Here is a 24,310-nt window from a genome sequence, read left to right as displayed (position 1 = left end):
TTCCCAAATGGCTGTCTATGCGCAGGGTGGTGGCTGAGCAGGTGCAGGGTGTGGGGGATCCTGGGACTCCTTCCAGTCTCTGCGACAGAAGCTTGAAATGCTTTACCCCAAGGGGCTGAGTCAGGTGGGGAGGAGGGACTGCAGGGGAACTGTTTTGGGAGAGGAAGTCTCTTAGCACACAGCCATCAGCCCGTGTGGGCGGCTGCTGCCTCTGCTCCCAGAGGAAGCTGCACATGCCGGGGAAATAAAGGGAGATTCCTACACCCGAGCAAGCTGGGGACTCACCTTCCTGGCACTGGTACTGCACCCACAGGTAGCTGCCCCGAGTCGGGCACAGGTCTCCAAAGTAGGTCCCATCTGCTGCCACCTGGCATGCCTGCAGCCCCTGGCAGTGGCCTGGGAAGCAGGAACAGGGTATAAGACAAAGGAGGAAACATTCAGCAGAGCCACACAGAGATGAATTACCTCCCATTCATTCATTTATTCATTCATGGGTTGACCCACGATCAGCCCAGCCAATATCGGCTGCCATCTGTGGAAGACCAGGCCCTGGGCTACGTACTCTGGGGAGAGACAAAAGTAGGCTTCCTGCCCTCAGGTAGCTCAGGGTCCAGCATATTGGTTCTCTAATGTTAGCATGCACCACGCCCCCTGGAGGGCTTGTGAAGACACCGCATTTCAGACCATTCCAGACCATTCCAGACCATTCCAGCCAGACCCAGTCCCCAGGGATTGGGATTCAGTAGGTGTAGAGGCAGCTGGAGAATTTGCATTTCTAACAAGTTCCCAGGGGATGCTGCTGGCCCAGGGACCTCATTTTGAGAACCACTGGTCTAGTAGCATTTAGTCAGGTGGCCTAAAATAGAAATCGACACCCCAAGACCCAGCAGAGAAGGGGCAAATTTAGGAATCCTGGGACTATCAGGGATGCCAGGTGCCCCCAGAAGGGAGGAGGGTGGAGCCCACACCAACTTCAGGGTCACTCAACACCTCTCCCTCCTGCCCGTGGAGATTAATTATACCTGCAAAGTACCTTTTGCCATGTAAGTCAACCTGTTCATAGGCGTGGTATCTCATTATGCCCACAGTTCCAGGGATTACGGTGAAAAATATTAGGAGCCATAATTCTGCAGATGCGGGACGGGAAGAGGTAAGAAGCCAAGGTGCTTCTCATCCTGCCTCTCACAGCAGTTCCCCCAGAGCTCCAGCTCTCTCTGGACAGGCCCTCCCTAGACGGTCCCAGCTGCCACAGGTCGGCCTCTGCATGGCCCTAGCACCTGCTGGATGGCCCTGCCTTCTGGTTTGGGGAAGACCATCCCTTCCAGCTGTGCCTGTAGCCTGTAGAAGTGGTAGCAGCTTTCCGTTGCTGCTCACGTCAGGTTTGCAGCATCATTTCATGTTTGGCTTCTCAGCGCTTCCCTGACTTGGGAAACCAATTCCCTGCATTAAATTCCCTCTGTTGAAAGACCTAGCATGATGTCTGTTTTCCTGATGGGACCTAGTTGGAGAGATCCCAATCTGAGTTGCTTCTACTATATGTGTAGCACTAGACTGTAATCTCCAAGAGTGGGAGGGGTGTTTTTGCTTTCGTTGTTTTTTTTTTTTTTTTTTTGAGTCTCTTCCCCTCCTCTGCCCCCGGCAGTCCCCTAATAGACGATCCAGTTAACAGGCAGCCCTCAGCATTCAGCTATGGTCACCAGAGCATGCAGGAATGTAAACTGCATTTGCAGAGTGTGTACAAGATTCTCCTGACCCTCACAGGAGCCCTGGGAAATTTAGAAAGATTCTGCAACTTGCCTCAGGTCATCCAGGGATTTCAACCCAGACCTGCCACCCTCTTGCTGTGCGCACTGCTGCCCACCTCCTGGGGGGTTCTGCCCTGTACTTGAACGTGGTCTAAGCAGTCTACACTGGAGATACCAGTGGGGCTTATAGCACAACCCACAAACCACACCATGCAAAACATCCAGCATCCCCTTGGAGTTGATAAACTGCCTCAAGATGCAGAGGCCATGTCCCTGCTGTGTGTTTTTTCCAACACTGTCGGTATTTGGCACAACAATTCCAGGTTCTCTCTCTGTCACTGTGGTCACACTGCAATCTAAACCCCGGGCCTGGCACCGTGTCTCCACCACCCTGCTCTCAGCCATTCCATGCCCAAATCCTGCACTTCCCCAGTAGCCAGACTCCTGGTCCTGGCCCAGGAAAGCCTTCCTGGACCCCACCTCCACCCCATGAGCAAGGGACCCTCTGTGGTTAAACAGGAATCCCAGCCACCCCCATATGTCTGCCTTCAGGCTAAATATACTCAAAGAGGAGTCTAATGCCCAAATCTGTGTTCTTTCCATGACCCCCTGTGGCCTCATATAATCCACTTAAAGAAAAATAAACTAAATCCAATCTAATTCCAGGATTTAACACGTCTTGCAGACAAACTTAACGCCCCCACCCCCACCCAGGGCACGGAAACGCCTCGCTGCTCCGACTGTGGCCACAGACGGGCAGCAGTGGCATCGCTGGAGAGCTGGCTGGAAAGCGAGTGGAAGATTTTTAAACATTTTTTGTCCACTGCTGTATCTCCAGCACACAGAACCGCACCTGGCACATCACAGATACAAAATGAGTTTGACACAAGTAAATAAATAGTACCTTCGACTGCCCTTGGTCGCAGCATTTATCACACTGTTAGGTGACCACCTGTCTGTGTCCATCTCCCTATTGGACCGTGGGCTCTTTGAAAAACAGAGTATGTTTGATTCATTCTTGTACCCAGAGCCCAGGATGGTACATGGCACGATGTTGGTGCTCAATAAATGCTTATTGGCCAAATGAATAAGTGACCAAGGGACTTTAGAGATGGACCCCCCCCCCCAGGGCCCCTCCCAGATCTTCTCCTCTGACCCTGCCCAGGGGGGTACAGGGCTGTCCTCTAATCTGCTCCCTGGGCTGTGGGTGCCACATTTGAGAAACTTGCAGCTGAGCCTTTGAGGGAGCAGCGTGCCCGGCCCCAGCAGTGCCTGGATGAGGGAGGCACATCCGTCTGGCCTGGCCTTTCCTCCTCAGAGGGACCGTGGCCTCAGGAATGCAGGAGCAATGAAGAGGCAGCGCACACTGCCCGGCCAGTGTCAGCGCCTCCTTTCCCCACGCCTGCTCCAAGGGAGCGAGGACAGTGTGGTCGGCACGGGGAGGGGAGAGGACCCGGCCTCAGTGCCAAGGGAGGGGAGGCTCTGGAAGTACCAGGCACCCCTCTGTGAATCTTCAAAGGGCTTCTGGGCAGAGGAAGAGGCTCAGAGGGGCAGAGGCTGAGAAGCACAAGTGGGGAGACTGGCCCTGAGGCCTCACAGCTCCCAGCCTGGGCGCGAGTGTCCTCACTTAGCCAAGAAGCAGCAGATCACCTGCCCTCCCAGGACCCACCCTGCAGGCTGGGCCGTGGCCACCCAGGCTGAGAGAGAGGGCTCCCCAGTGTCCTGGACGATGGAAGCCTCTGAGGACTTTGCACCTTCCAGGAGGGTGCAGGAAGCTCCCGCAATCCCTGAAATTGAATCCTTGGCGCTGGGCAAGTGCGGCTCAGAGGCTCCTTTAATCTGATTTGGAAAAACAAAGCCCCAGAGAAGATGTCCCACACGGATGGGAGACAGCACCAGCAGCATCTGTCTCAGCATGATCCACGGTAGCCACGATTAAGAAAGAGCCCGTACGTCCTTCGACAGGAGAAGAGGCAAATCATGGCGCAGTGATGCAATAGAGGAGACAAATAAACTAGAACATGTATCGAGACGGATAATACAGCTCAAAACATAACGTTGAGCAAAACGCAACAACAACAAAAAAAGTAAACAAAAGAAAAAGAGAAAAAAAGCACATTGCAGAATGACACATACAATATACCATTTATGTAAACATTAAAGCCTGTCCAACAGCACTCCATGACGTTTGGGGATGCATGCAGGGTGAAAAGGGAGACCCGCGCGTGTCATCAGCAAACACGGAGTCCGAGACGGGAACCGGGCCGAGGAGAGCCACGTGGGAGCCACGTGATGTACCCATTTGTTGAACAAGGGGACCTTAAGCAAATGTGGTGTCGTGTTAAGGTTTGACAAAGGTGGGTGGTGGATCTGCGGGAGTGCACATTGTTTTTTATTCTTGTCTGTATGTTTGGAATATTTCAAAATTCAAAGAATTAAGTTTTTAAAAGTAATGTTTCCTGCTCAGGGAGCAAAATGCCCACCCGATCCACAGGCCACAGACCCCCAGCTCTGCTTCCCGCTCAGTGCCGTGGTCAAATCAGCCAGTTTTCCCAAATGTTGAAGGCCCAAGGTCAGAGAGGAAGATTGTTAGAACCTTCCGGAACCCTTTGCTGGGCACAGAACACCAGCAACTGCCCTCTGCTTGCAGCCAGAGCTGCGGAGCCCCTGAGCCCTACCTGCCACCTCGTCCTTGACGTCAACCCAGCTGCAGTCCTCCGTGACGTCCGAGGGATGCCCGGCATCCCGGGTGCAATAATGGGGCGTCTGGCGCCCGTAGAAGGCGTCCTGGACCCGGATGACCTGCCCGGAGCCACAGTGCATGGTGGCGTTGAGGCCCTCGCAGGCCAGGCTCTGGCCGACCCCTGTGGCAAAAGGAAGGTGACACTGCAGAGGGGGTTCACAGCTACAGAGGGGCACATGCCAGTTTTGGGGAAGCAGGAGGGTTTTGGGGGTCAGGGCTGTGAGATGCCGGGACCCGGTTGGAGCCAGCTCAGCGGGGGTGAGAAGTATATCCTTTTTTTGTTTTGTTTTTGTTTTTGTTATATCCAGCAAGCTCAGATTTTCTTTCAAAGCAGTGAGAAATATAACACAGTCATCAAGAGTGTGGCTCCAGAGCCAGGCTGCCCGGGGTGAGATCCAGCCCAGCCTGACACGGCTGTGTGACCTTCAGCAGGTTAGTTGGCTTCTCTGTGCCCACTCTGTAAAGGGGAACATCAACACTAAACCTCGCAGGGTCGTTAGGAAGATCGAGTTTGTACGTGTAGAGTAAGAGCTGCGCAAGTGGCAACGGTTATTCTGCCTATTTTGAGTGTCGACCTTGAACATGGTCTCATAGCAGTGCCTGACCCCCAGCAGGCAGGCGGCTACAAAGGGAGAGAGACAGAGAAGGAGAAACAGAAAGAGTTGGGCCAAAAGAGGAGAGAAAGAAAGACCAAGAGAAAACTGAGATAGAGAAGGGGAGACAGAGAAAGAGAAGGCCAGAGAGAGATGGATCAGGTGGCAGGCAGGTGACAGGGCGGGCAGGCAGCTCACCAAACTCGCAGACGAAGGCGAAGGCGCGTGTGCAGTCCCCAGAGGCCGCCCAGGCCGAGGAGGGGCCCCTGGCGATGTAGCCGCAGGTGGCAGGGGTGGCCGGCCCTCCAAGCCAGTTGCTGTAGCTCACGCTCGAGGTGTCCAGCCAGGTCCCCGGACCTGAGAGGGCAACACGACCACCAGGACTTGGCAACTTTCCTCCTACCCCCTTTTATAAAAATGCAGGGCCTGCCCCAGTGTAACTCCTCACGTGCAGTGGTGCCCAATCGATGCTGACCAGTGCAAGGGCCCTTCCCCACTGGTATCTTCAAACGCTCCACCGTAAGAACTGGAGCGCCCAGTTGGGGAGCCCACAAAAAGTGGTTTGATTAAATAAATGACACTTCCAGCTCTGTCTAACCATAATCTAGAGAGTGACCCAAAAGTGTGCCAGAGTGTGTTTGAAGGTGTCCCCTACTTCCCTATAAGCAGGGTCCCTTGTCAAATATATCTGGGCAGGCCGGGAACGGTGGTTCACACCTGTAATCCCAGCACTTTGGGAGGCCGAGACAAGAGGATTGCTTGAGGCCAGGAGTTTAAGACCAGCCTGGACAATGTACCAAGACACCTGTCCCTACAAAACAGAAAAATTAGCCAGATGTGGTGCCACACCCCTGAGGTCCCAGCTTCTTGGGAGGCTGAGGCAGGATTGTTTGAGCCTAGGAGTTTTGAGGCTGCAGGGAGCTATGATGATGCCACTGAACTCTAGCCTGACCCTCTGCATCCCCCAAAAGATACATATATATACACACACATATATATGTATCTGGGCAGTGCTGAGTTTAAATGTAAGCAGTTCTTGTTACTTCAGGGCTCTTCAGACTTTGAAAACACTAAAGAAACTCTTGAAGAGGTGTTTGTGTGTGTGTGTAAAACAAGAGCCCTTTGAGGACACCAGAGAGCTAAAAAACACTAGATATAAAAATTTGCTATGAAGACTCAAAAATATAATTATTAAATTTTTAAGAGAAATTCATGCAAATGGTTTTTTTAAAAATTCAAACAGTACAAAAGGGTCTAAAATGAAGACATCATCCTTCTTCCAACCTCTGTGTTATTCCCATAATTGTTAGGTTTCCTGTAAATGGTTCTACGCTGCATTTTATTCACATTTTAGGAATTGTGAGTGCCTGAAATCTACTCGCACTGGTGCCATTGTAGTGCACACAGTGTCTGGCCCTTGCTTCTTAAGTAACATTAAGCATTGGAGGCTGTTATCTGTCAGCCTGGTGAGATCTATTTCATTTTCTGTGACAGCCACACAACATCCCTTGAAAGATTGTAATAGACATGACTCATGTTCAATATAGAGAAATTGGCAATTGCTGCATCTCCAAGTCAAGAAACCATTCAACAGATGTTGCCTGCAGAGGTGTCTTAAGAATTTGTGGCCCCTTGGCTGTGAGTTTCCCTAAATGAGCTTCCCCCGTGGCTCCTTGGTTAAGACATTTCCATGCACACTGCTATGTTTCTGGAGGTGCTCAGCTCAGACCAAGTTACTCACTGCTCAAACCCAGTAGCTTCTACAGGGGCAAAGAGAACTTCGGGCACCAGTGTGGCGAACAGGGCAAATCAGGCTTAGGAATCACTCTGGCTGTCCTGAAACTCCACTGCCCTGCATGAGCCGCTCATCTTGAGCAAGTCAGCTCCTTTTCTCTGGACTTAATTTTCCTCATACATAAAAGAGGAGTAGCCATGCCCAGCTTATAGTGTCGGTGTGAGGATTAAATGCAAATGTCCCTTTGTCCGTTCTCTCTTGTGTATAGGCACTGGGAAAACAAAAATGGCCAGAATATGGTGCTTTTCCTTGGAGTGCTCATAGTCTAGTGGGGAGACAGACACCTAAATCATTAAAGCCACGCCAAAAATGCTCTCATAGATGTGGAGGGTCCTACCTGGCTGGGGTGAGGGATGGAGCCCTCAGAAAGTAAAGGGGAAATAAGAGTTTTCAGGAGACTGTTAAAATCAGACTTTCTAATGCAAATGGAGCTGTACTGAGCACTTGACTTGCTTTAATCTCATAGTGAGTGGGAAAGACATGTGGACTAAGCTGTTTAAAAATAGCACAGTCATTATTTTCTGTTCTCATCTGTAAAATGGAGACAGCAATAATAATTTTCCCATTGGTTATTGTAAGGACTCAACGTGATACTGGCCATGAAGCACTCAGGATAGTGCCTGGACTATTCTAGCAAGAGCTGAAGAAGTCACAGTTAGTATTATTATTGGGCGCGTGCAAAGAGATGGAAATTTCTAGAGTGTCAGCTATGTGCTGGATTCTGTGCAACATACTGCACATGAATTATTTTATTTGATCCACAAAACAACCAGAGAGAAGGATATCCTTACCGTGAGAATTGGGACACGTTAATTCTGTGCTGCTCTGGATGAGAAGTGATGGCTGTCCCAGCACCTACCTTCTGTGGTTCCATTTGGTGCTGGGTTCCCCGTGAGTCCAATCCACCACTCCCTGTCCTGGGAGATGTGCCTCTGCAGGAACCGCTGGGTGCCTTCGTCACGGATGAAGACCAGGTGGCCTCCTTGCCTCTCACACCAGCTCTGGGCACCACGGAAGCTGCGTCCAAGTGGCACAAATTCATAGCAGGCATCTCTGAAGGCCACCTGGCTCTTAGAGCAAAAGTTCCCTTCCTCTGGCTCAGTGGTGGTGGCCCTAAACCTCAGAGCGAGCCCCAAGAGGACCAAGCCCACTGCACCCATGCTGGGGCCCGCGGTGGGGCTTGCTCCGGGGGCCTTCATATCCTGGAGCCTTCACAACCACCTGCCATCCATCTTCCCTTCTCTCTTCGCATCACATCATAGCAGCTGCCTTTTGTGTAAGAAACAAAAGGCGCAGGTTGACAGTGTCTGTAGTTTTATGTCATCCAGCTCGTTGTTCAATCGCTGTCCCAAAGCCCGTTACCAAATGGCCTTCTAGAGAGAGATAAAGTTGCTGGATCACCTGTCTGCTTGTGTGGACAACTGTGAGCGTCCGATAAAAAGTCCTTACTATTGATTTTATGTCGTCACCCTGCGGGCCAAATGTTTCGTGAGAAGCCATCAGCATGTGGGAAGTGTGTGATAAAAGACAAGTGGCAGGAAAGTTAGAGTTATGGGATGGAAAAGAAAGGCTATCCAACCCTATTGTCTAGAGTGGCGACTGTGCTCGCACGATAATCATTCTCTCGCCAGCGTGGCTGAAATCCTAATGGATGTTTGGTCTCCTCTCTGATTCATCATGTTATCACTCATGCCTGCTGGGGAATAAAAATTCCCTAAAACAAATTTATTTTATGTCATCATGAAGATAGCGTTTATTCAAAGCTCAGACCTGCCCATCGTTACCCACCACCTAAACCCTCCAGTGGGTTTCCATAACCTATGGGTCAAGTTCAAACTTCCTAGCTTGGTATACAAGGCTCTGTATGGTCTGGCCTCTGACAATATTTCTAAACATATCCCCCCAAATGTGGGGAAATGGGCTTTCTCATCCCCTGCTGTTGCGAGTGTAAATTGGTACAATTTGTTTCTTTCTTCTTCTTCTTCTTTTTTTTTTTTTTTTTGATCTCTAGTCTTTTGTTTTGTTTCATTTCAGGATATTACTAGGGGTACAAACACTTTGGTTACATGTATTACCTTTGCACGGCCCAATTCAGAGCTACCAGCATGCCCAGAACATGTATACTGCACCCATTAGGTGTGAATTTACCCATCCCCTCCCCTCCTACCTGCCTGACACCCGATGAAGGTTACTTCCATATGTGCACAGAAGTGTTGATCAGTTAGTGCCAATTTAATGGTGAGTACATGTGGTGTTTGTTTTTCCATTCTTGTGACACTTCACTTTGAAGAATAGACTCCAGCTCCATTGTGGGCAGTGTGACAATATCTATCAAAATTTAAAAAGCATAAACTCTATAATGGGACAATTTCACTTCTAGAAACGATACCGACAGATACTGATTTCATACATGTGTGAAATGTCATTTGTATAAGGTTTTCCATTACAGAATTTTGTAAGAAGGGAAAATTGGAAACAAACTAAATGTCTATCGATAGGAAATTGGTTAACAAAATTTGATACATCCCACATACCTATTAAAAAATGAGCAAATTCTTCCCATACAAAATTGGAAGGATCGCTAAGATTTTTGTTAATATTTAAAAGCAAAGTATGAGACATTGTGCATGGTCCAATCTCATTTGTATAAAAACATATGTAAATGTTTATCTGTATGTGTGCAATGTATCTCATAAAGAACATAAAAGAAACTGGCAACAGTGACATCTTGGGAGGAGAACTACTAGGCAGGGAAACAGAGGAGGGAGGGAGACTGGAGACTTTAGTTTTGTTGAGTACTCTTTTGCAACTTTTTTATTTTGTACCAAGTGAGCATAATATGTGTTCAAAACTAATAAATTCTTTTTTTTAATTTTTAAAGACTTTTTTTTGTAGAGAAGGGTCTCACTATGTTGTCCAGGCTGGTCTCAAACTCCTGGCTTCATGTGGTCCTCCCACCTCGGCCTCCCAGAGTGCTGAGATTACAGGCATGAGCCACTATGCCCAGCCAGCAAAACTAATAAATTGTTTTTTAAAAAAAAATCTTGTGAGGGATGTGGAGCCAGCCTGCCCCACAAGCTCAAAGCCGCAGCTCCTTCTCACTGTCATAGTGCAGTGCCGTGACCTTCCCTGCCACGTCTGGGCATTGCTTGCGCTCTGCCCTCTGCCAGGGACGTCTTTCTCCCCAGCCCTTCCCTGACCACTTCCTTATCTTTTAAGACTCAGCTCAAATGTCCCTTGTTGGCGGGGTGTGGTGGCTCATGCCTATAATCCTAGCACTCTGGGAGGTGGAGGTGGGAGGATCACTTGAGGTCAGGAGTTTGAGGCCAGCTTGACCAAGAGTGAGACCCCATCTCTACTAAAAAAATAGAAAACAAATTAGCTGGGCAGCTAAAAATAGAAAAAATTAGGTGGGCATGGTGGCATTCACCTGTAGTCCCAGCTACTCGGGAGGCTGAGGCAGGAGGATCGCTTGAGCCCAGGAGTTTGAGGTTGCTGTGAGCGAGGCTGACACCACTGCACTCTAACCCGGGCAACAGAGTGAGACTCTGTCTCAAAAAAAACAAAACAAAAACATCAGAAATGGCCCTTCCTTTGTGACCTTTGTCGAGCCTGCCTCATGTAATATGCTTCTCTCTTCTGTAAGTTTCCTTTTTTTTCAATAATAGCATTACTGAGCTATGTCTCACAAAGCATACAGTTCACTAATTGAAAGTGTTCGATTCAATGGTTTTTAGTATATTCACAAGGTTGTGCAACCATCACCATGATTGATTTTGGAACATTTTCATCACCCCAAAAGGAAACCTGTGCCCGTTAAGCCGTTATTCCCCATCTCTCCCTCCCTCTGTCTCCTGACAACCACGCATCTGCTTTCTGTTTTATGAACTTTCAGAAAAGATGTCAAGTAAATAGTTCGTCATGGCAGGGTGGCCAGACACTTCAGAGAACACAGTTGTCTAATATCTGGTTTCAAGTTGTTAACTTGCTCTGACATAAGTCACTTTTTTTCTCCCCCAGCCCCTGGCCACCACTAATCTATTTTCTGTCTCTATGGATTTATTCACTCTGGATATTTCACGTGAATGGAGTAAGACAATATGTGGTCTTTTGTGTCTGGTTTCTTTCACTTAGTGTCATGTTCTCAAGCTTCCTCCATGTCGCAGGGTGTATAAGCACTTCATTCCTTCCTGCGGCCGAATAATATCTCACTGTATGGACAGACCACATTTTGTTTATCCAACATCAGTCGATGAGCATTGGGGTTGTTTTACCTGGTGAGTTTCTTGGGGGAAGGACAACATGGCTGAATCTCTGCCTATCCCATGCTGGCTCGTAGCAGAGCTCAGCGAGTATTCACCAGCCTGGCCCCATCCCTTGAGCTCTTGGCAATGACCTTTGGCCTCCCCTTCCCTCCCTTAGAAACCCTTTCAAGCCCTCTGGAGTGGTCCTGTGGGACAGGGAATGGGGAAGGCCTAGAGCCCAGGACAAAATACAGTGTCATCGCTGACTCACAGCTGGAACCCAGGCTGGGCTGTTATCTCTGGAGCCCAAGCTTCTAATGACTTCCATTAGCAAACTATGTGGAAGGCCACACGCAGTGATAATGTATCTCCTGGGTAAAGGCTTCATTTATGTCCCTAATGGAACATGCTTAGAGAGATTTGATAACAAGTGCAGATCTGCAGGGTAAATTCCATGTCCACATTCTTTACAGTCTGATAAACTGCAGACTCCGGGGCACAGAATTCCTCTTGGTGACATCAGCTCCAAATGTCCCTTAACCTCCGTGTACATGAAGCTCCACTGAAAGTCAGCAGGCCATGCTGGACCCGTGTGAGTGGGTCCCCGGTGATCCGACCCAGCTGTCTGAGCCTCTGAGCAGGGCCAGCCACGTGAGGACAGAAAGGGCGGGTGTGGCTTAAACAGGGCATTGAGTCCCTAAAAAGAACCGTAAAGACATTTACACCCCGTGGTCCAGACATTCCGGTCCAGGGAAGATACCCATTTTAGTTTGGGTCCCCCCAAAAGTGACCGAGCCCAGAATTCAAGCGCAAGGAATCTACTTCGGAGAGGATCCAGGAAACGCTGGCAAGGAGGGGGAGTACGTCTGTCTGCAGGAATCCGTGTCTTTATTGGTCCTAGTGGATTGGTGAATCTTTGCTCTCCTGTATATTGGAAAAGTGACACAGCGAAAGAATTCTCAAGGTCCCATCACGCTAATGCATTTGCATGTCCTTGTGGTGCCTTCCCATGCGTGTCCCCTGGAAGACAGGGGTTTACCCAGGCGTAGTTGTAATGCGTGTGTGACTCCCTCCTGTTGTACCCTGCCTGTCGCGCTCGGCATTAGGCAGTGGCTTTTTCCATGTTGCTGCTGGACTTTGACATTGGCATGCGGGGAACTGAGCCTCTTTTCACTGAATGGACGTTTACTAAACCATTCCCATGTTGCCAGACACGCCGTGTGGTTTTCAGTCATCCGTTTTGCATGTGTTTGGCTTTGCTCTTCTGGTCAACACTGCAGTGAACCTCGTGCATGTCCCCTGCAGTCGGGGCTGCATTGTCTCTTGAGGATCACAGCCGACACTGTGGGTGCCCACCCTCAGCCTCACGCCTACCACGTGGGGCTTCGAACCACAAGCACCTGCGGCTCTGCCTCCCTCTGCACCTGTGGGACAGGATGGAAGGGCCTGGAAGTTAGCCTCTCTCGGGAGAAACTCCACCTGGATTGGCCAGAGCTGGTGATCAATGCCCCGACACCTCGAGGTAGGTCTGAGGCACGTTCACCCTGTCTCCCAGGTCCCCAGCCAGCCTGGGTTTCAGTTGCTCATGACAGCTTGATAATGTATTGTGGCTTTTTGTTGTTGCTGTTGTTGTTTCCTTTTAGAGACAGGGTCTCACTCTCTCACCCAGGCTGGAGTGCAGTGATACAATCGTACTTCACCGCAGCCTCTGACTCCGGGTTCAAATTTCAGCCCGATCACATGGTGGCAGAAGGAGAGGTGGATTGGAGGGGACTGGGGGCAGGGAGGGGCAGGACTGTGAGGAGGCTGCTCCCAGCGGTTAAAAATAATGACAGTGGCTGGGGGCTGAAGGAAGAGGAACAATCTAGAAGATTATTTAGGAGGTGGTGATGTCAGGACTATAGTCCAGTCTATAACCTGATAGTTTTTAAATTGGATTTTCATCAAGCATCCTCAACTGGGCCCTAAGGACTTGGTGGAAAATTGTAGTTTTCCAACTCCAGCATCAGGAGACACTTGTGTTTTGCTTTTACCGGCAATGGCCTCTGTCTTTCAATCTTGTCAATTCTACCTCCTAAGCGTGGTGTATTATTGTTTTCTGAATTATAGCAATCGTTGTTTGCCGTCCTATCCTCCTTACTAGACTTTGAGCTCATGAGGTCAGGAGCTATGATTCTCCATTTTTTAATCTCTAATACTCAACATGACCCTAGTCCCTGCTGCTCGGTAGGACTTTGTGGAATTTATGAACCTTCTTACATGTTAAAGGCATAATGTATGGTCTCTTGTTTAGTGGTGAGGTTTGCTCTCCAGGAGCCCAAGGGAGGCTGTCTGACCACCGACGTTGTTCTCCCACGGCGGGTGGGGGGTGGTGGTGCAGTTGCTACCCTTGCAGGGACTTTGCCTACCCCCTTGGACACTGCTATCTAAAGATTTCAACATTATACGTCCAGCTTATCATCCTGGCTAATTGGAGGCATGATTTAGAAGCTAACTTAATTGGAGAAACTGCAAAGTAATTTAGATATGATAACATTATCTCCAAAAAGGAAACATTAACCCATTTTAGGTAATAACTTTGTAAGAAGAGATATAATAGAATTGCATAATAAGGCTTTTGATTTTTTATAGCACAGAAACTTTTGTTTTTTAATTCAGCTTTAACTTCTTAACCTCATGACTGTTTTGTAGGCTCTATCCACCCACCGTGTGGGACAAGTGGCCTCAGGGAAAGAAGAGTTTACATGGAGTTAAAATTTACTTTGAAAGGGTCAAGGACAGATCCTGGAGAGGAGAGGGCGAGAGGCCTCGGCCCAGCTCCCCTAGCACCCCAGCCAACGCCAGCTAACTTGCAACCGTACAAAGAACCCCAGCAATGAAAGCAGAAGAACTGCCCAGCTGAGCCCAACCAAACCACAGACCCGTGAGAGGTAATAAAAACGGTTGTCATTTTAAGCCACTAAGTTTTTGAGTGGTTTGTCACACAGCAATAAATGACCAAAACTCTTAAATAAGCCGTGCTATTTCCCTCTGCATTGCCATTGCCCTGTTCTCTTACGCACTGGCCAGTTTTCAGCCCCATTTTAAGGCAGCTAATACATTAATGGAAGTTGTCTGTGGAACTCACTTTTGCTCTCACATCTACTCCTCTTCCCCCACCCAGCAGCTCTGAAAGGTGGGAAGCATTACTGTAGAGTGGGGAAGATCGTGCACTGATTAGCTATTTAGTTTAACCAAGTTACTCCACATCTCTAAGGCTATAAAAATAAGATTGCTAATGACTTTCTTGCAGGGATGTGGAGGGATGGAATGAAAGACTGCCACGAGAACAGCTGGCACAGGACTTGGCACATGACAGCATCCAGTGAGTAGCATTGATCAGAGGCTGGAGAAGAGCGAACAAATCCCACGTCCCACTCTCTCCACGTTAGTGCAGACATAGAAGGCAGTGGTCAGCCTTCCGTGGGTCCGGAGCAGTGTCAGAGCTTCTTGGGGGAAGAGAGATTCTGCTTCGTGGTATCTCTGTTTACAAGGAGGGAGGATGGGCGTTCAACATGAAAGCAGTCGCTCAAACCACTGCAGGACCCCTAGCCATTTGGGAAATGGATATCCAGCCTTGGCTCCTAAACATAAAGAACATCATGAGAGTCCAAGAAGACAGCGACTAGGGCCAGGTGTGCTGGCTCACACCTGTAATCCTGGCACTTTCGAAGGTCAAGGTAGAAGGATTGTTTGAGGCCAGAAGTTCAAGACCAGCCTGGCAACATACTGAGACTCCCATTTCTACAAAAAAACTTTTTAAAAAATTAGGCTGGCATGGTGGCACATGCTACTGGAGAGGCTGAGAAAGGAGAATTGCTTGCCGCCAGGAGTAGGATGCAGTGAGCTATGATTGCACCATCGTACTCCAGCTTGGGCGGCAGAATGAGACCCTGTCTCTAAAATAAAAATTTTTGGCTGGGTGCTGTGACTCACACCTGTAATCCTAGCACTCTGGGAGGCCAAGGCAGGAGGATCACTTGAGCTCAGGAGTTCGAGACGAGGCTGATTAAGAGCGAGACCCCGTCTCTACTAAAATAGAAAAAATTAGCCAGGCATGGTGATGTGCGCCTGTAGTCCCAGCTACTCAGGAGGCTGAGGCAGGAGAATTGCTTAAGCCCAGGAGTTTGAGGTTGCTGTGAGCTGGACTGATGCCACAGCACTCTAGCCCAGGCAACAGAGTGAGACTCTGTCTCAAAAAAATCATAATAATAAAAATAAAAAATAAAATGAAATAATTTTTTTAAAAGATAGAGCCTGGGTCTCATTAATCACTTATATACCCTCAGAACTTGGGGTGTAGTAGGTGTCAGTTCCAAGAAGGCACAGAATTGTTTTGTTCATTACTGTGTCCTGTATATAGTAGGTGCTCAGTAAATATGTGTTGTGTGAATGTGAGAATGAATGTTGCACTGCCTGTAGCAGACACTGTCAGTTGCCTATCCCAAGCCATCTCCTCCTTTTTTCTAACTAATGGACTCCTGACAAGAACCAGGTGGCAACGTGCCACCCCAGGGAAGACTCAAAATTAGTTTAAGGAAGTTAAGACTCTCCTGTTCCTCTTTGCCAGGGATTGATTGGTCAAGATGTGGTCATATGACACAGTTCAGCCAATGAGACATAAGAGAACATCTGCTCCTGGAATTCTGGGAAAGATTTCCCTCCAGCATAAAATGAGAAAAATCGTTTATAACCAGAACTAAACAGACCACAGATGAGAAGCCAACCCTCTGGGGATGGGAGTGAAGGAGCCCCGGCCAGAGAATGACCCAGATGAGCTTCTGAGTCACCCAACACCTGACCTCCAGGTGGCTTGATGTCTGAGATAAATGCATATCTTTGGGGTTTCAGCAGATGTTCCATTACTTGCAGCCAAAGTGCCTTCCCTTAATTCATTGTGCCTTAGTGATATTGTTATGGGCTAAATTATGTCCCCCCACCAGAATTAGTACACTGAAGCCCTAACCTGCTACAGAATGTGACTGTATTTGGAGTAGGGCCTTTAAAAGGGTGATTAAATTAAAATGAGGCCATTAGTGTAGACCCTGATCCAATATAACTAGTGTCCTTGTAGGAAAAGGAAATTTGGACATGAAAAGAGATACCAGGGATGTGTGCACACAGGGAAAGACCATGTGCAGCAAGCCGAGGTGAGAGTCCTCGGAAGAAACCACACCTGCCACTTTGATCTTCCAAACCTGACACCTTCATCTTGGACCTCTAGGCCCCAGAACTGAGAAAATAGATTTCTGTTGTTTAAGCCACCCAGTCTGGAGCATCTTGTTATGGCAGTTATAACAAAATACTTACAGCAAATAGCTACAATAGCAAGCTTATGCACGAAAGGTGGTCCTACTAATAACCTATCTAACAGAGAAAAATAAACAATCAAACAGAAAGTAAGGGAAATAAACTCACAGCATATAACTTCCCCTTTGAAGGAAAAACTCACAATATAGCTACCCTTTGTTTAATTAAAACACCTGTGGTCTAACAAGTTCTTTCTCAGCCTTGAGGAGCCCTGAGTGGACAGTAAGGGTACAAACTCCCTGCTCTAGCTCTCTGCCTCAGTTCCTGCCAGAAACAAATTTCAAAGACTCAGATAACCCGGCCCCACAGGGAAAAGAGAAATTAAAGAACACCTTTGGCAACTTCGCTGCCACTTCTGTGTTCAGTCTGCTGAAGCAGAAGGAAAAAAAGCCATTTTTACCCTTTAAAAGCACCGGGCAGCTTTTTCTCAGCTGCCCTTTTCACTCCTTCTACTGTGTGCATAGCCACTGCCTCCTTGACTCTTTCTTTCTCTATCGCTGTCTTTCTTGAGAAAATGAATAAACTTTTACTTCTGTATATCCTAATCACTGCATGAGAAATCTTTCTCCCCTGCATCAGGAGCACCTAGTGAGTTTTCCACCCTAACATTAGAGATATCTATTGTTATATTCAATTTATTACCACCATTATCAAAAAACCTTTTTCTCACTATGTAACTGTCCCTGGGGTGCAGCTGGGACCTGGATGAAAGAGCCTATCCTCGGTGTTACACGATAAGGCAATGACACCAAGCCCAGACTGGCCCTCTGGGGGCCCATTCACCCATCGACACATTCATTCATTATTTCATTCAATCAAATCCAGTAAATGCCCATCACGCATGGAGCAGTGCAGATTGTCAGAGTACGTGCTGTGAAGTCAGGCTGCCGACTCTGCTTCCTGACTCCATGTCACAGTTGCCGTGAGCCCGAGGGCAGGCTCGTTATCTTCCCTGAGTTCTCTAATCTCCAGAGCGTGCTAGGAATACACGTCTCATAGCATCGTGCAAGGCCAGAGCGAGCTGGTCCAGGCGAAGCGCTCCACGGATGGGGCTTTCGCTTGTCTGAACAGACAAAGATGGACAAGAAAGGGGATCCCAGTCCTGTTTTCACTCATGTGATTTTATTGTAACCCTTCCAACAAGCCCTGTGACAGAGACATCGCCGTCCCCATGTTGCCGAGTGAAGTGAGGTTCAGAGAAGTCACATGACAACAGTCACAGCGTTGCTAAATCTCAGGGCTGAGACCCAAACCCAGGTCTTCTGACCTCTAAGCCCTGAGCTCTTTTTTCCACGCCTGGTGTTGTCATTTTTTTCCCCGAGCTCTTGGCGTAGGCCAGACATTCTCATTTAATCCTTCCAAGAACGGAGCTTTCACAAGCTGGGAATGAAGAACTCTGACATGGATACAAGTGTTTAGACCAGACAGCAGGGTGAACTGGCACAGGATTAGCAGACTTTCTGGAGATGTCGGCCAAAGCGAAGTGTCTTCTAAGGGAATGGGAGGAAACGGGGGTGGGGGGGCTGACATTGACGGGGAACTGCTGGGGGCCAGATGCTTTTGCTAGACCCTTAACGTACAATAGCCTTGAAATTCTGGTATCGTTATACCTCCTTTCACAGTTAAGGAAAAGGAGGCTCAAAGAGGGCAACACGGCCCAGACACACAGAAGGACAAGCTGGAATTTGAATCTACTATCAACCCAAACCTGTGGCATCTTTCCTCCAGACCAGGGCTTCTCAACTTCTTCTGCACACAGCAGAAGCATCTGGAGATGTTTTTCCACAGACTGATGGCTGGACCCCATCTGCAGAGATTCCGAGTCAGTGGGTGTGGAGTGGGGCCCAGAACTGACACCTCTAAAATTCTCAACCAGGTGATCCAGAGGCTACCAGGGGCGGAAACACAGCCAGAGCACACTGCTCTCCGGAAGGAGCAGCTCTGAGGTCTGGAATCGTGGTCTCAGCCCGGACCTGACAGTTCTTGTTCTCAGCCAGGTTGCATAAAGGCAGTACCGGCCAGGCACGGTGGCTCACGCCTGTAATCCCAGCACTCTGGGAGGCCGAGGCGGGAGGATTGCTCGAGGTCAGGAGTTTGAGACCAGCCTGAGCAAGAGTGAGACCCCATCTATACTAAAAAATAGAAGGAAATTATCTGGACAACTAAAAATATATAGAAAAAATTAGCTGGGCATGGTGGCGCATGCCTGTAGTCCCAGCTACTCAGGAGGCTGAGGCAGGAGGATCGCTTAAGCCCAGGAGTTTGAGGTTGCTGTGAGCTAGGCTGACGCCACGGCACTCACTCTAGCCCCGGCAACAGAGTGAGACTCTGTCTCAAAAAAAAAAAAAAAAAGGCCAGTACCGCAGCCGTTTCTCACTCTCCCCATCGAGGGAATGGCTGGTTCTTTCTTCAAGCAAAATGAGTTCAGATGAGTTCATTGACTCTCCACCTAGTGTTCATAGCGACTTGAAGACGAATTTTAAGCACTAACATTGCCTCAAGATACATAAATATAGGGACACTCTAAAGTCAAATACAGGCATTGTTTCCCCTCTTGATAGCCCAGTAAGTTGAACTGAGTTTGTTTTTTACTATTCTTCATAGTTACTGAGAAAAATCTTTGGTTCCCTGTCTTTATTTTTTAAATGGCTACATGAAACATTTTTATATCTCCTTCTTCCAAAAAGAAAACAGGAAATTAAGTTACTCTTTACATACAATTTTTAGGGGACAGGATCGGAAGCCTTTATTACATACAAAACAAAAAACATAACACCCTTCCCATCTCTAAGAAGTTCCCTGCGGCACAGGTCGGGGCGCGGGCGGGTGGGGGGCCTAATTCCTGGCATCTGTGATGGTCCCGACCCCTCTCTTCTTGTCCTGATTGATCACAACCGTCTCCAGCCCTTGGGTTGGATTCTTTCAGACAACATAACTAAAAAGAATATACTGGATTCTTTCCACCCGTGTAGAACCCAGGCAGAAACAAGCTTTTCTGGGTTAAGCCAAAAGTGAAACGGGAGAGGGAGAGGGGAGGGAGAGGAGAGACAAGAGGATTAACGATTAGTTATGACACATGGCTTGGGAGCTGACCTTTGACCAAACGTCTTATAAATAACACCAGCAGCACGGCTTCCCCGAGTGGGAGACACCAGGCACCCGGAGAGGGAAAAATCAGCACCGGCCAAAAGGCAAAAAGCAAAAGGGTGAAGCAAGTGACATCCGGCAGGACAGAGATGTGACGGAGGGAAGGGGCAGGAGAGCAGGAAGGAGACCCCTGCGCGATCGTCTGCTGTCAGTGCCCGTCTCCCCGGCGCCCCGTGCCATGGATCTAATATTTGGCAGGAATAAGAAAGAACAAGTGGAACCCGTGCGGGCCAAAGTGACAGGTGAGCATTTTGTATAAACGTTTGACTCTTCCTGGACACTTGGAGGGACGTTTTTTTTTCCTGATTATAGACTACTTCTTGTAAATTATTTTTGGAAAGTCTGGAAAACGGCATACAGGAAAGAAATGACCCACAATCCAGACACACACTCTGTGAAAGTCTAGATGTGCATTTAGAGATTATAACTCAGATTCTGAGGGGGGAGAGTCATCCTCTTACTGTTGGCAGGAGGAAAGTGTCGGCAAGGCTCCCGAGGGCACAACGATGGGCTTAGTCTGCAGAACGCGTGATATATTTGTGCAAAGGTGTGGTTTCTAAATTGATTTCAAAATAGGAAGAGAAGCGTGCGTGAGCGCCCACTTGTGCACGTGCACACTCGCAGGGTGTGGCAGAGTCACCTGGGATTTTCTCTCAAGTCCCCGCAGGTGGGATTGCAGCAGGTGGTGCTCACGTCAGACAGACCCAGAGTGGGACCTTCTGTAGGAACGATCCTTTAAGGGCCCTGTGTCTGGCTTTCTTCATCTGTCATTTCTCTTGCTTTCTCCTCCTCTTTTGGGCTGTTGCTTTGCTGGTATCATCTTGCTTAGACGCTAAAGGGCAGTCCCCGGTTCTGAACTCGCAGGCCCCCAGGGTTGGATGGTTCTCGCTCAGCTCTGAGGATGGCTGGTGGGTCAGCTCAGGCCCATGGGCATTTGCACCTTCTGCTGGATGGGCCGGGTATTTTCCATGAGGGGAGGATGACTGTGAGTGCTCTTCGTGAGAAAGGTCAGGTTGGAGCTTTTCAGCTGAGGAATTGCCTTGGGAGTCTTCGAAAGCAAAGAATAGCTTTCGTGTCTATTTCTCCTGGTTACAAAGGTGATGTGCAATCTAAATGTACAGGTGTGTGTATATTAAATTACATAGAAAGTTTGGAAGTGCAAATGAGAACATGGAGGAAATTAAAATCAGCTCTAGGCCTTTTTGTTGCAAGAGGCCCATTCGCCATTCTGTGGCGAACGCATCTTACTCTGTAAATCTATATCTTACTCTGGCTCTACAATCCTATCTTTCTATCCTCAATAAACCTCATTTCATGCTTACTTTGAAAAAAAAATCAGCTCTATTTCCATCTCTTAAGCACTCTTAATATTTGGGTCTATTTCCTTTAAGTTTTTGAAAAATAGGTAGATCAACAGATAGATTTACTATATATATATGAATATTTTTTAAAAAAGCAAATGTATACTTCCTATTAATTTTTTATTTATTTTTAATTTTTTCCACCTGGTGGTTCATCTGTAAATTTTTTGTTTTTATAAAAGGGTGCCTACAAGGCCTACCCTTTTGTGGTCTGGAACGCCATGAACCTTTCGACATGTCGTGATACTTCTCTTTATGCTTCGTGTTTAGTGACTGCATGGAAATCTCTGGAAATGTTAGCACACAAGAATCCTAGAACCTGAGAGGCTAAAAGAGCCCCAAAGATCCTGTAGAGCAGCCGTTCTCAAAGGGGGGTGCTGAGCCCTGCAGCATCTGGGCACTTGGTAGAAACACCCATTCTTGGGCCCTACCCAGACCCCCAGGGGTGGTGCCAGGCACGTGGGTCTACATGAGCCTTCGGTGACCCCAGGTGTGAGAAGCACCCCTCTAGGTCAAGCCTCCCTCCTTGACGTGTGAAACTGAGGTGAGAGACGGCAGTGACTTGCCCAAGGCCAGGTGGCCGGCTAAGGATAGGTCTGCTGGCCTCTGTCCAGGGCTGGATTGAGCCTGATCTGTCGGTCACGTCCATTGGCAGAAGCCTGCACCTGGGTTGACGTCTCGGCGCAGGGAGCCCACGCCAATGTTCTGGCCTCATATCCAGCTGTGCATTGATTCTGAGACCCCTTTGGCAAGTTACTGAAGCATTTCCTGCCTCAGTTTCCTCTTATGTCCAATAAAGTTAGCATGGTACCTCCCACGAAGGGTTGCTGCAAGAACTAAATGATTCAATCCACCTAGAACACAGTGCCTGGCCTAGACGTGATCAGTAAGTGTCTGTATTCTATCGAGGGCTTTAATAATACACGGGTTCATCCTCCCTGCTCTGCCTCGAGCCTGCCCCTTCTCCTGTGTCCTGGCTCTCTGGGCTGTGTGCGCCACTCACTCAGGTGCCCCGGGCGGGAGACTAGGCTGTCATTCCTGAGTGCCTCCCCGTGTTTAGGCACGTAGAGCCCTATCGGTTCTGAGTCCCCCGTGTCTGTCTGTTCATCCATCTCTCTCTGTCCCCGTGGGCAACCCTGGTCCTCCCCCTGTTCTTCCTGCCTCCCCAAGTCCACAGGCCACACCACAGTCAGGGACAACCTTTGAAACCGGACTCCGATCATACTGCATTTATATCAAATGCCCAGAACATCACGCAAATGCACAGAGAACAGCAAGTAGATTCATGGCTGGGGGAAGGGGAGAACGAAGAGTGACCACTAATGGATACAGGGATTTCTTTTTGGGGTGATGGAATATTCTGGAATTAGACTGCACTAAAACTACCAAAAACTCCTGAATACACTTTACAATGATGAGCTTTATGTCATATGAATTTTATCTCCATAAAAAAATTACCAAAAAACCATCTGATCCTGTCATTCCCTGTTATAACCATCAAAGGTGTCCCGTTCTCAGGGTCCCATCAGGACCTGCAGTGTGGTCTTGTCGGCCTTCGTGACTCGGCCCCTGTTATTTCTCCAGCCTTGTTGCTCACAGTTTCCTGGCTTGAAAATTATGGTCTAGTCTTTTTCGTTTATTTTTATTTTATGTATTTATTTATTTATTTTAAGCGTGGTCCCAATTACTAAACAGCTTACACATCTCCTGGTCTCCATCTCTTGGTCTGGGTTCCCCTAGAGGTGAGAATTCAGGTGTCAGTAGTTTATCTGGGATGTGATTGCCAAGAAAAAACACTGTAGGGAAATCAGGGAAAAGAGACACAGAAGGAAACCAATCAAAGGGGCATTTAGGCCGGGCGTGGTGGCTCATGCCTGTGATTCTAACAGTCTGGGAGGCCGAGGTGGGAGGATCATTTGAGCTCAGGAGTTTGAGACCAGCCTGAGCAAGAGCAAGACCTCCGTCTCTACTAAAAATAGAAAAAATTAGCCGGGCGTGGTGGCACATGCCTGTAGTCCCAGCTACTCGGGAGACTGAGGCAGGAGGATTGCTTGAGCCCAGGAGTTTGAGGTTGCTGTGAGCTAGGCTGATGTCACAGCACTCTAGCTTGGGCAACAGAGCGAGACTCTGTCTTTAAAAAAAATAATAATAATAAGACTCGGCCAGGTCACTTCCTCCAGGAAGCCGTCCACACCCCGCTGCTCCCAGCCCACCCTGCGGTGAGGTTCTGTTTCACGCAGCACCCTTGCGGGGTCTGTGGCATTGCCTTTGTCACAGTGTATTTAGGGTGTCTATCGTCTGTTTCCTCAGCGGTCGGTGGGCAACTGGAGGACAGGGAATGACGTCTGTTCATTCTGGTGATCCTCAGCGCTAACAAACCACCAGGTATATTACACACTTTCCGGAAACAGCTGCGGAACAAACAAACAGGTGCAGTGCGTGGCCCTGGGGCTAGAGGGCCTCCTTCCTTCCCACGACCATTTCTTCCAGCGTTTCGGTTTGGAGGTAGAAACTGGAAACTAAACATTCTCTGTTTTTACAGGCAAGATTCCGACATGGCTGCAGGGAATGCTGCTTCGCAACGGGCCCGGGATGCACACGGTCGGGGAAACGAGGTACAACCACTGGTTCGACGGCCTGGCCCTGCTCCACAGCTTCACCATCAGAGACGGTGAGTGCGCTGCACGAGTTTGCAGATCCCAAACTTACAGGCCGAAAACCGCGCGAATCTATTCTCGTACGGTTCTGGAGGTCAGAAGTCTAAATTGGGTCTTGCTCAACTACAATGAAGGTGCTGGCAGGGCTGCATTCCTTCTGGAGGCTCTAGGGCAGAATCTGTTTCCTTGCCTCTTCTATTTTCTGGAAGGTGCCTACATTCCTTGGCTTGTGGCTGCATCTCCATCTTCAAAGCAGCAGCAACATAGCCTCTTGCAACCTCTCTCTCTCTCTCCATCCTTGTAGCTCCTTCTCTGACTCTGACCCTCCTGCTGCCCTCTTACAAGGACCCTGGTGGTTACGCTGGGTCCACTCAGATAATCCAGAATAATCTCCTCTTCTCAAAATCCTTAGTCACATCTACAGAGGCCCTTTCGCTATGTCAGGTAACATAGCAGGTTCTCAGGATTAGAATATGGATATCTTTGGGGGAGGTGACTTATTCATCCTACCACAAGCACAAAGCTCTCTGGAAAGGTGGCCAAGGTTCTTTTTCAAAGAGTTCATCTTGCAAAATAATATGCATTCCTAACAAGGTGGGCAAGAGCAGGTGGAAGACTACAGGCTTTGGAATCAGACACGTGTAAAGTCAAAGTTGGAAGAGCATAGAGTGGAAAA

General features: G+C 48.6%; 2 protein-coding genes across 2 annotated transcripts in view; one reads left to right on the top strand and one right to left on the bottom strand.

Annotated features, from left to right (window-relative positions):
• PKD1L2 (polycystin 1 like 2) overlaps positions 1-8,056 on the bottom strand; it is a 78,229-nt gene extending 70,173 nt beyond the window's left edge. The window contains exons 1-4 of the mRNA XM_045533284.1: positions 7,736-8,056; positions 5,280-5,438; positions 4,424-4,609; positions 286-396 (exon numbers count right to left, since the gene is read on the bottom strand). Coding sequence (XP_045389240.1) covers positions 286-396; positions 4,424-4,609; positions 5,280-5,438; positions 7,736-8,036 — 757 coding nt within the window. The 5' untranslated portion in view covers positions 8,037-8,056. The remainder of the gene's footprint in view (positions 1-285; positions 397-4,423; positions 4,610-5,279; positions 5,439-7,735) is intronic.
• Positions 8,057-19,575: 11,519 nt separating this feature from the next.
• The window catches only part of BCO1 (beta-carotene oxygenase 1), a 33,170-nt gene continuing 28,435 nt past the window's right edge, over positions 19,576-24,310 (top strand). Inside the window, exons 1-2 of the mRNA XM_045533283.1 lie at positions 19,576-19,858; positions 23,520-23,648. Of these exons, the coding sequence (XP_045389239.1) occupies positions 19,795-19,858; positions 23,520-23,648 (193 nt within the window). The 5' untranslated portion in view covers positions 19,576-19,794. The remainder of the gene's footprint in view (positions 19,859-23,519; positions 23,649-24,310) is intronic.

The sequence above is a fragment of the Lemur catta genome, chromosome 20 (assembly GCF_020740605.2).
Source record: "Lemur catta isolate mLemCat1 chromosome 20, mLemCat1.pri, whole genome shotgun sequence".
Lineage (NCBI taxonomy): Eukaryota > Metazoa > Chordata > Mammalia > Primates > Lemuridae > Lemur > Lemur catta.
Note: the sequence above shows the minus strand (reverse complement) of the source record. Positions and strands in the feature narration are given on the sequence as shown.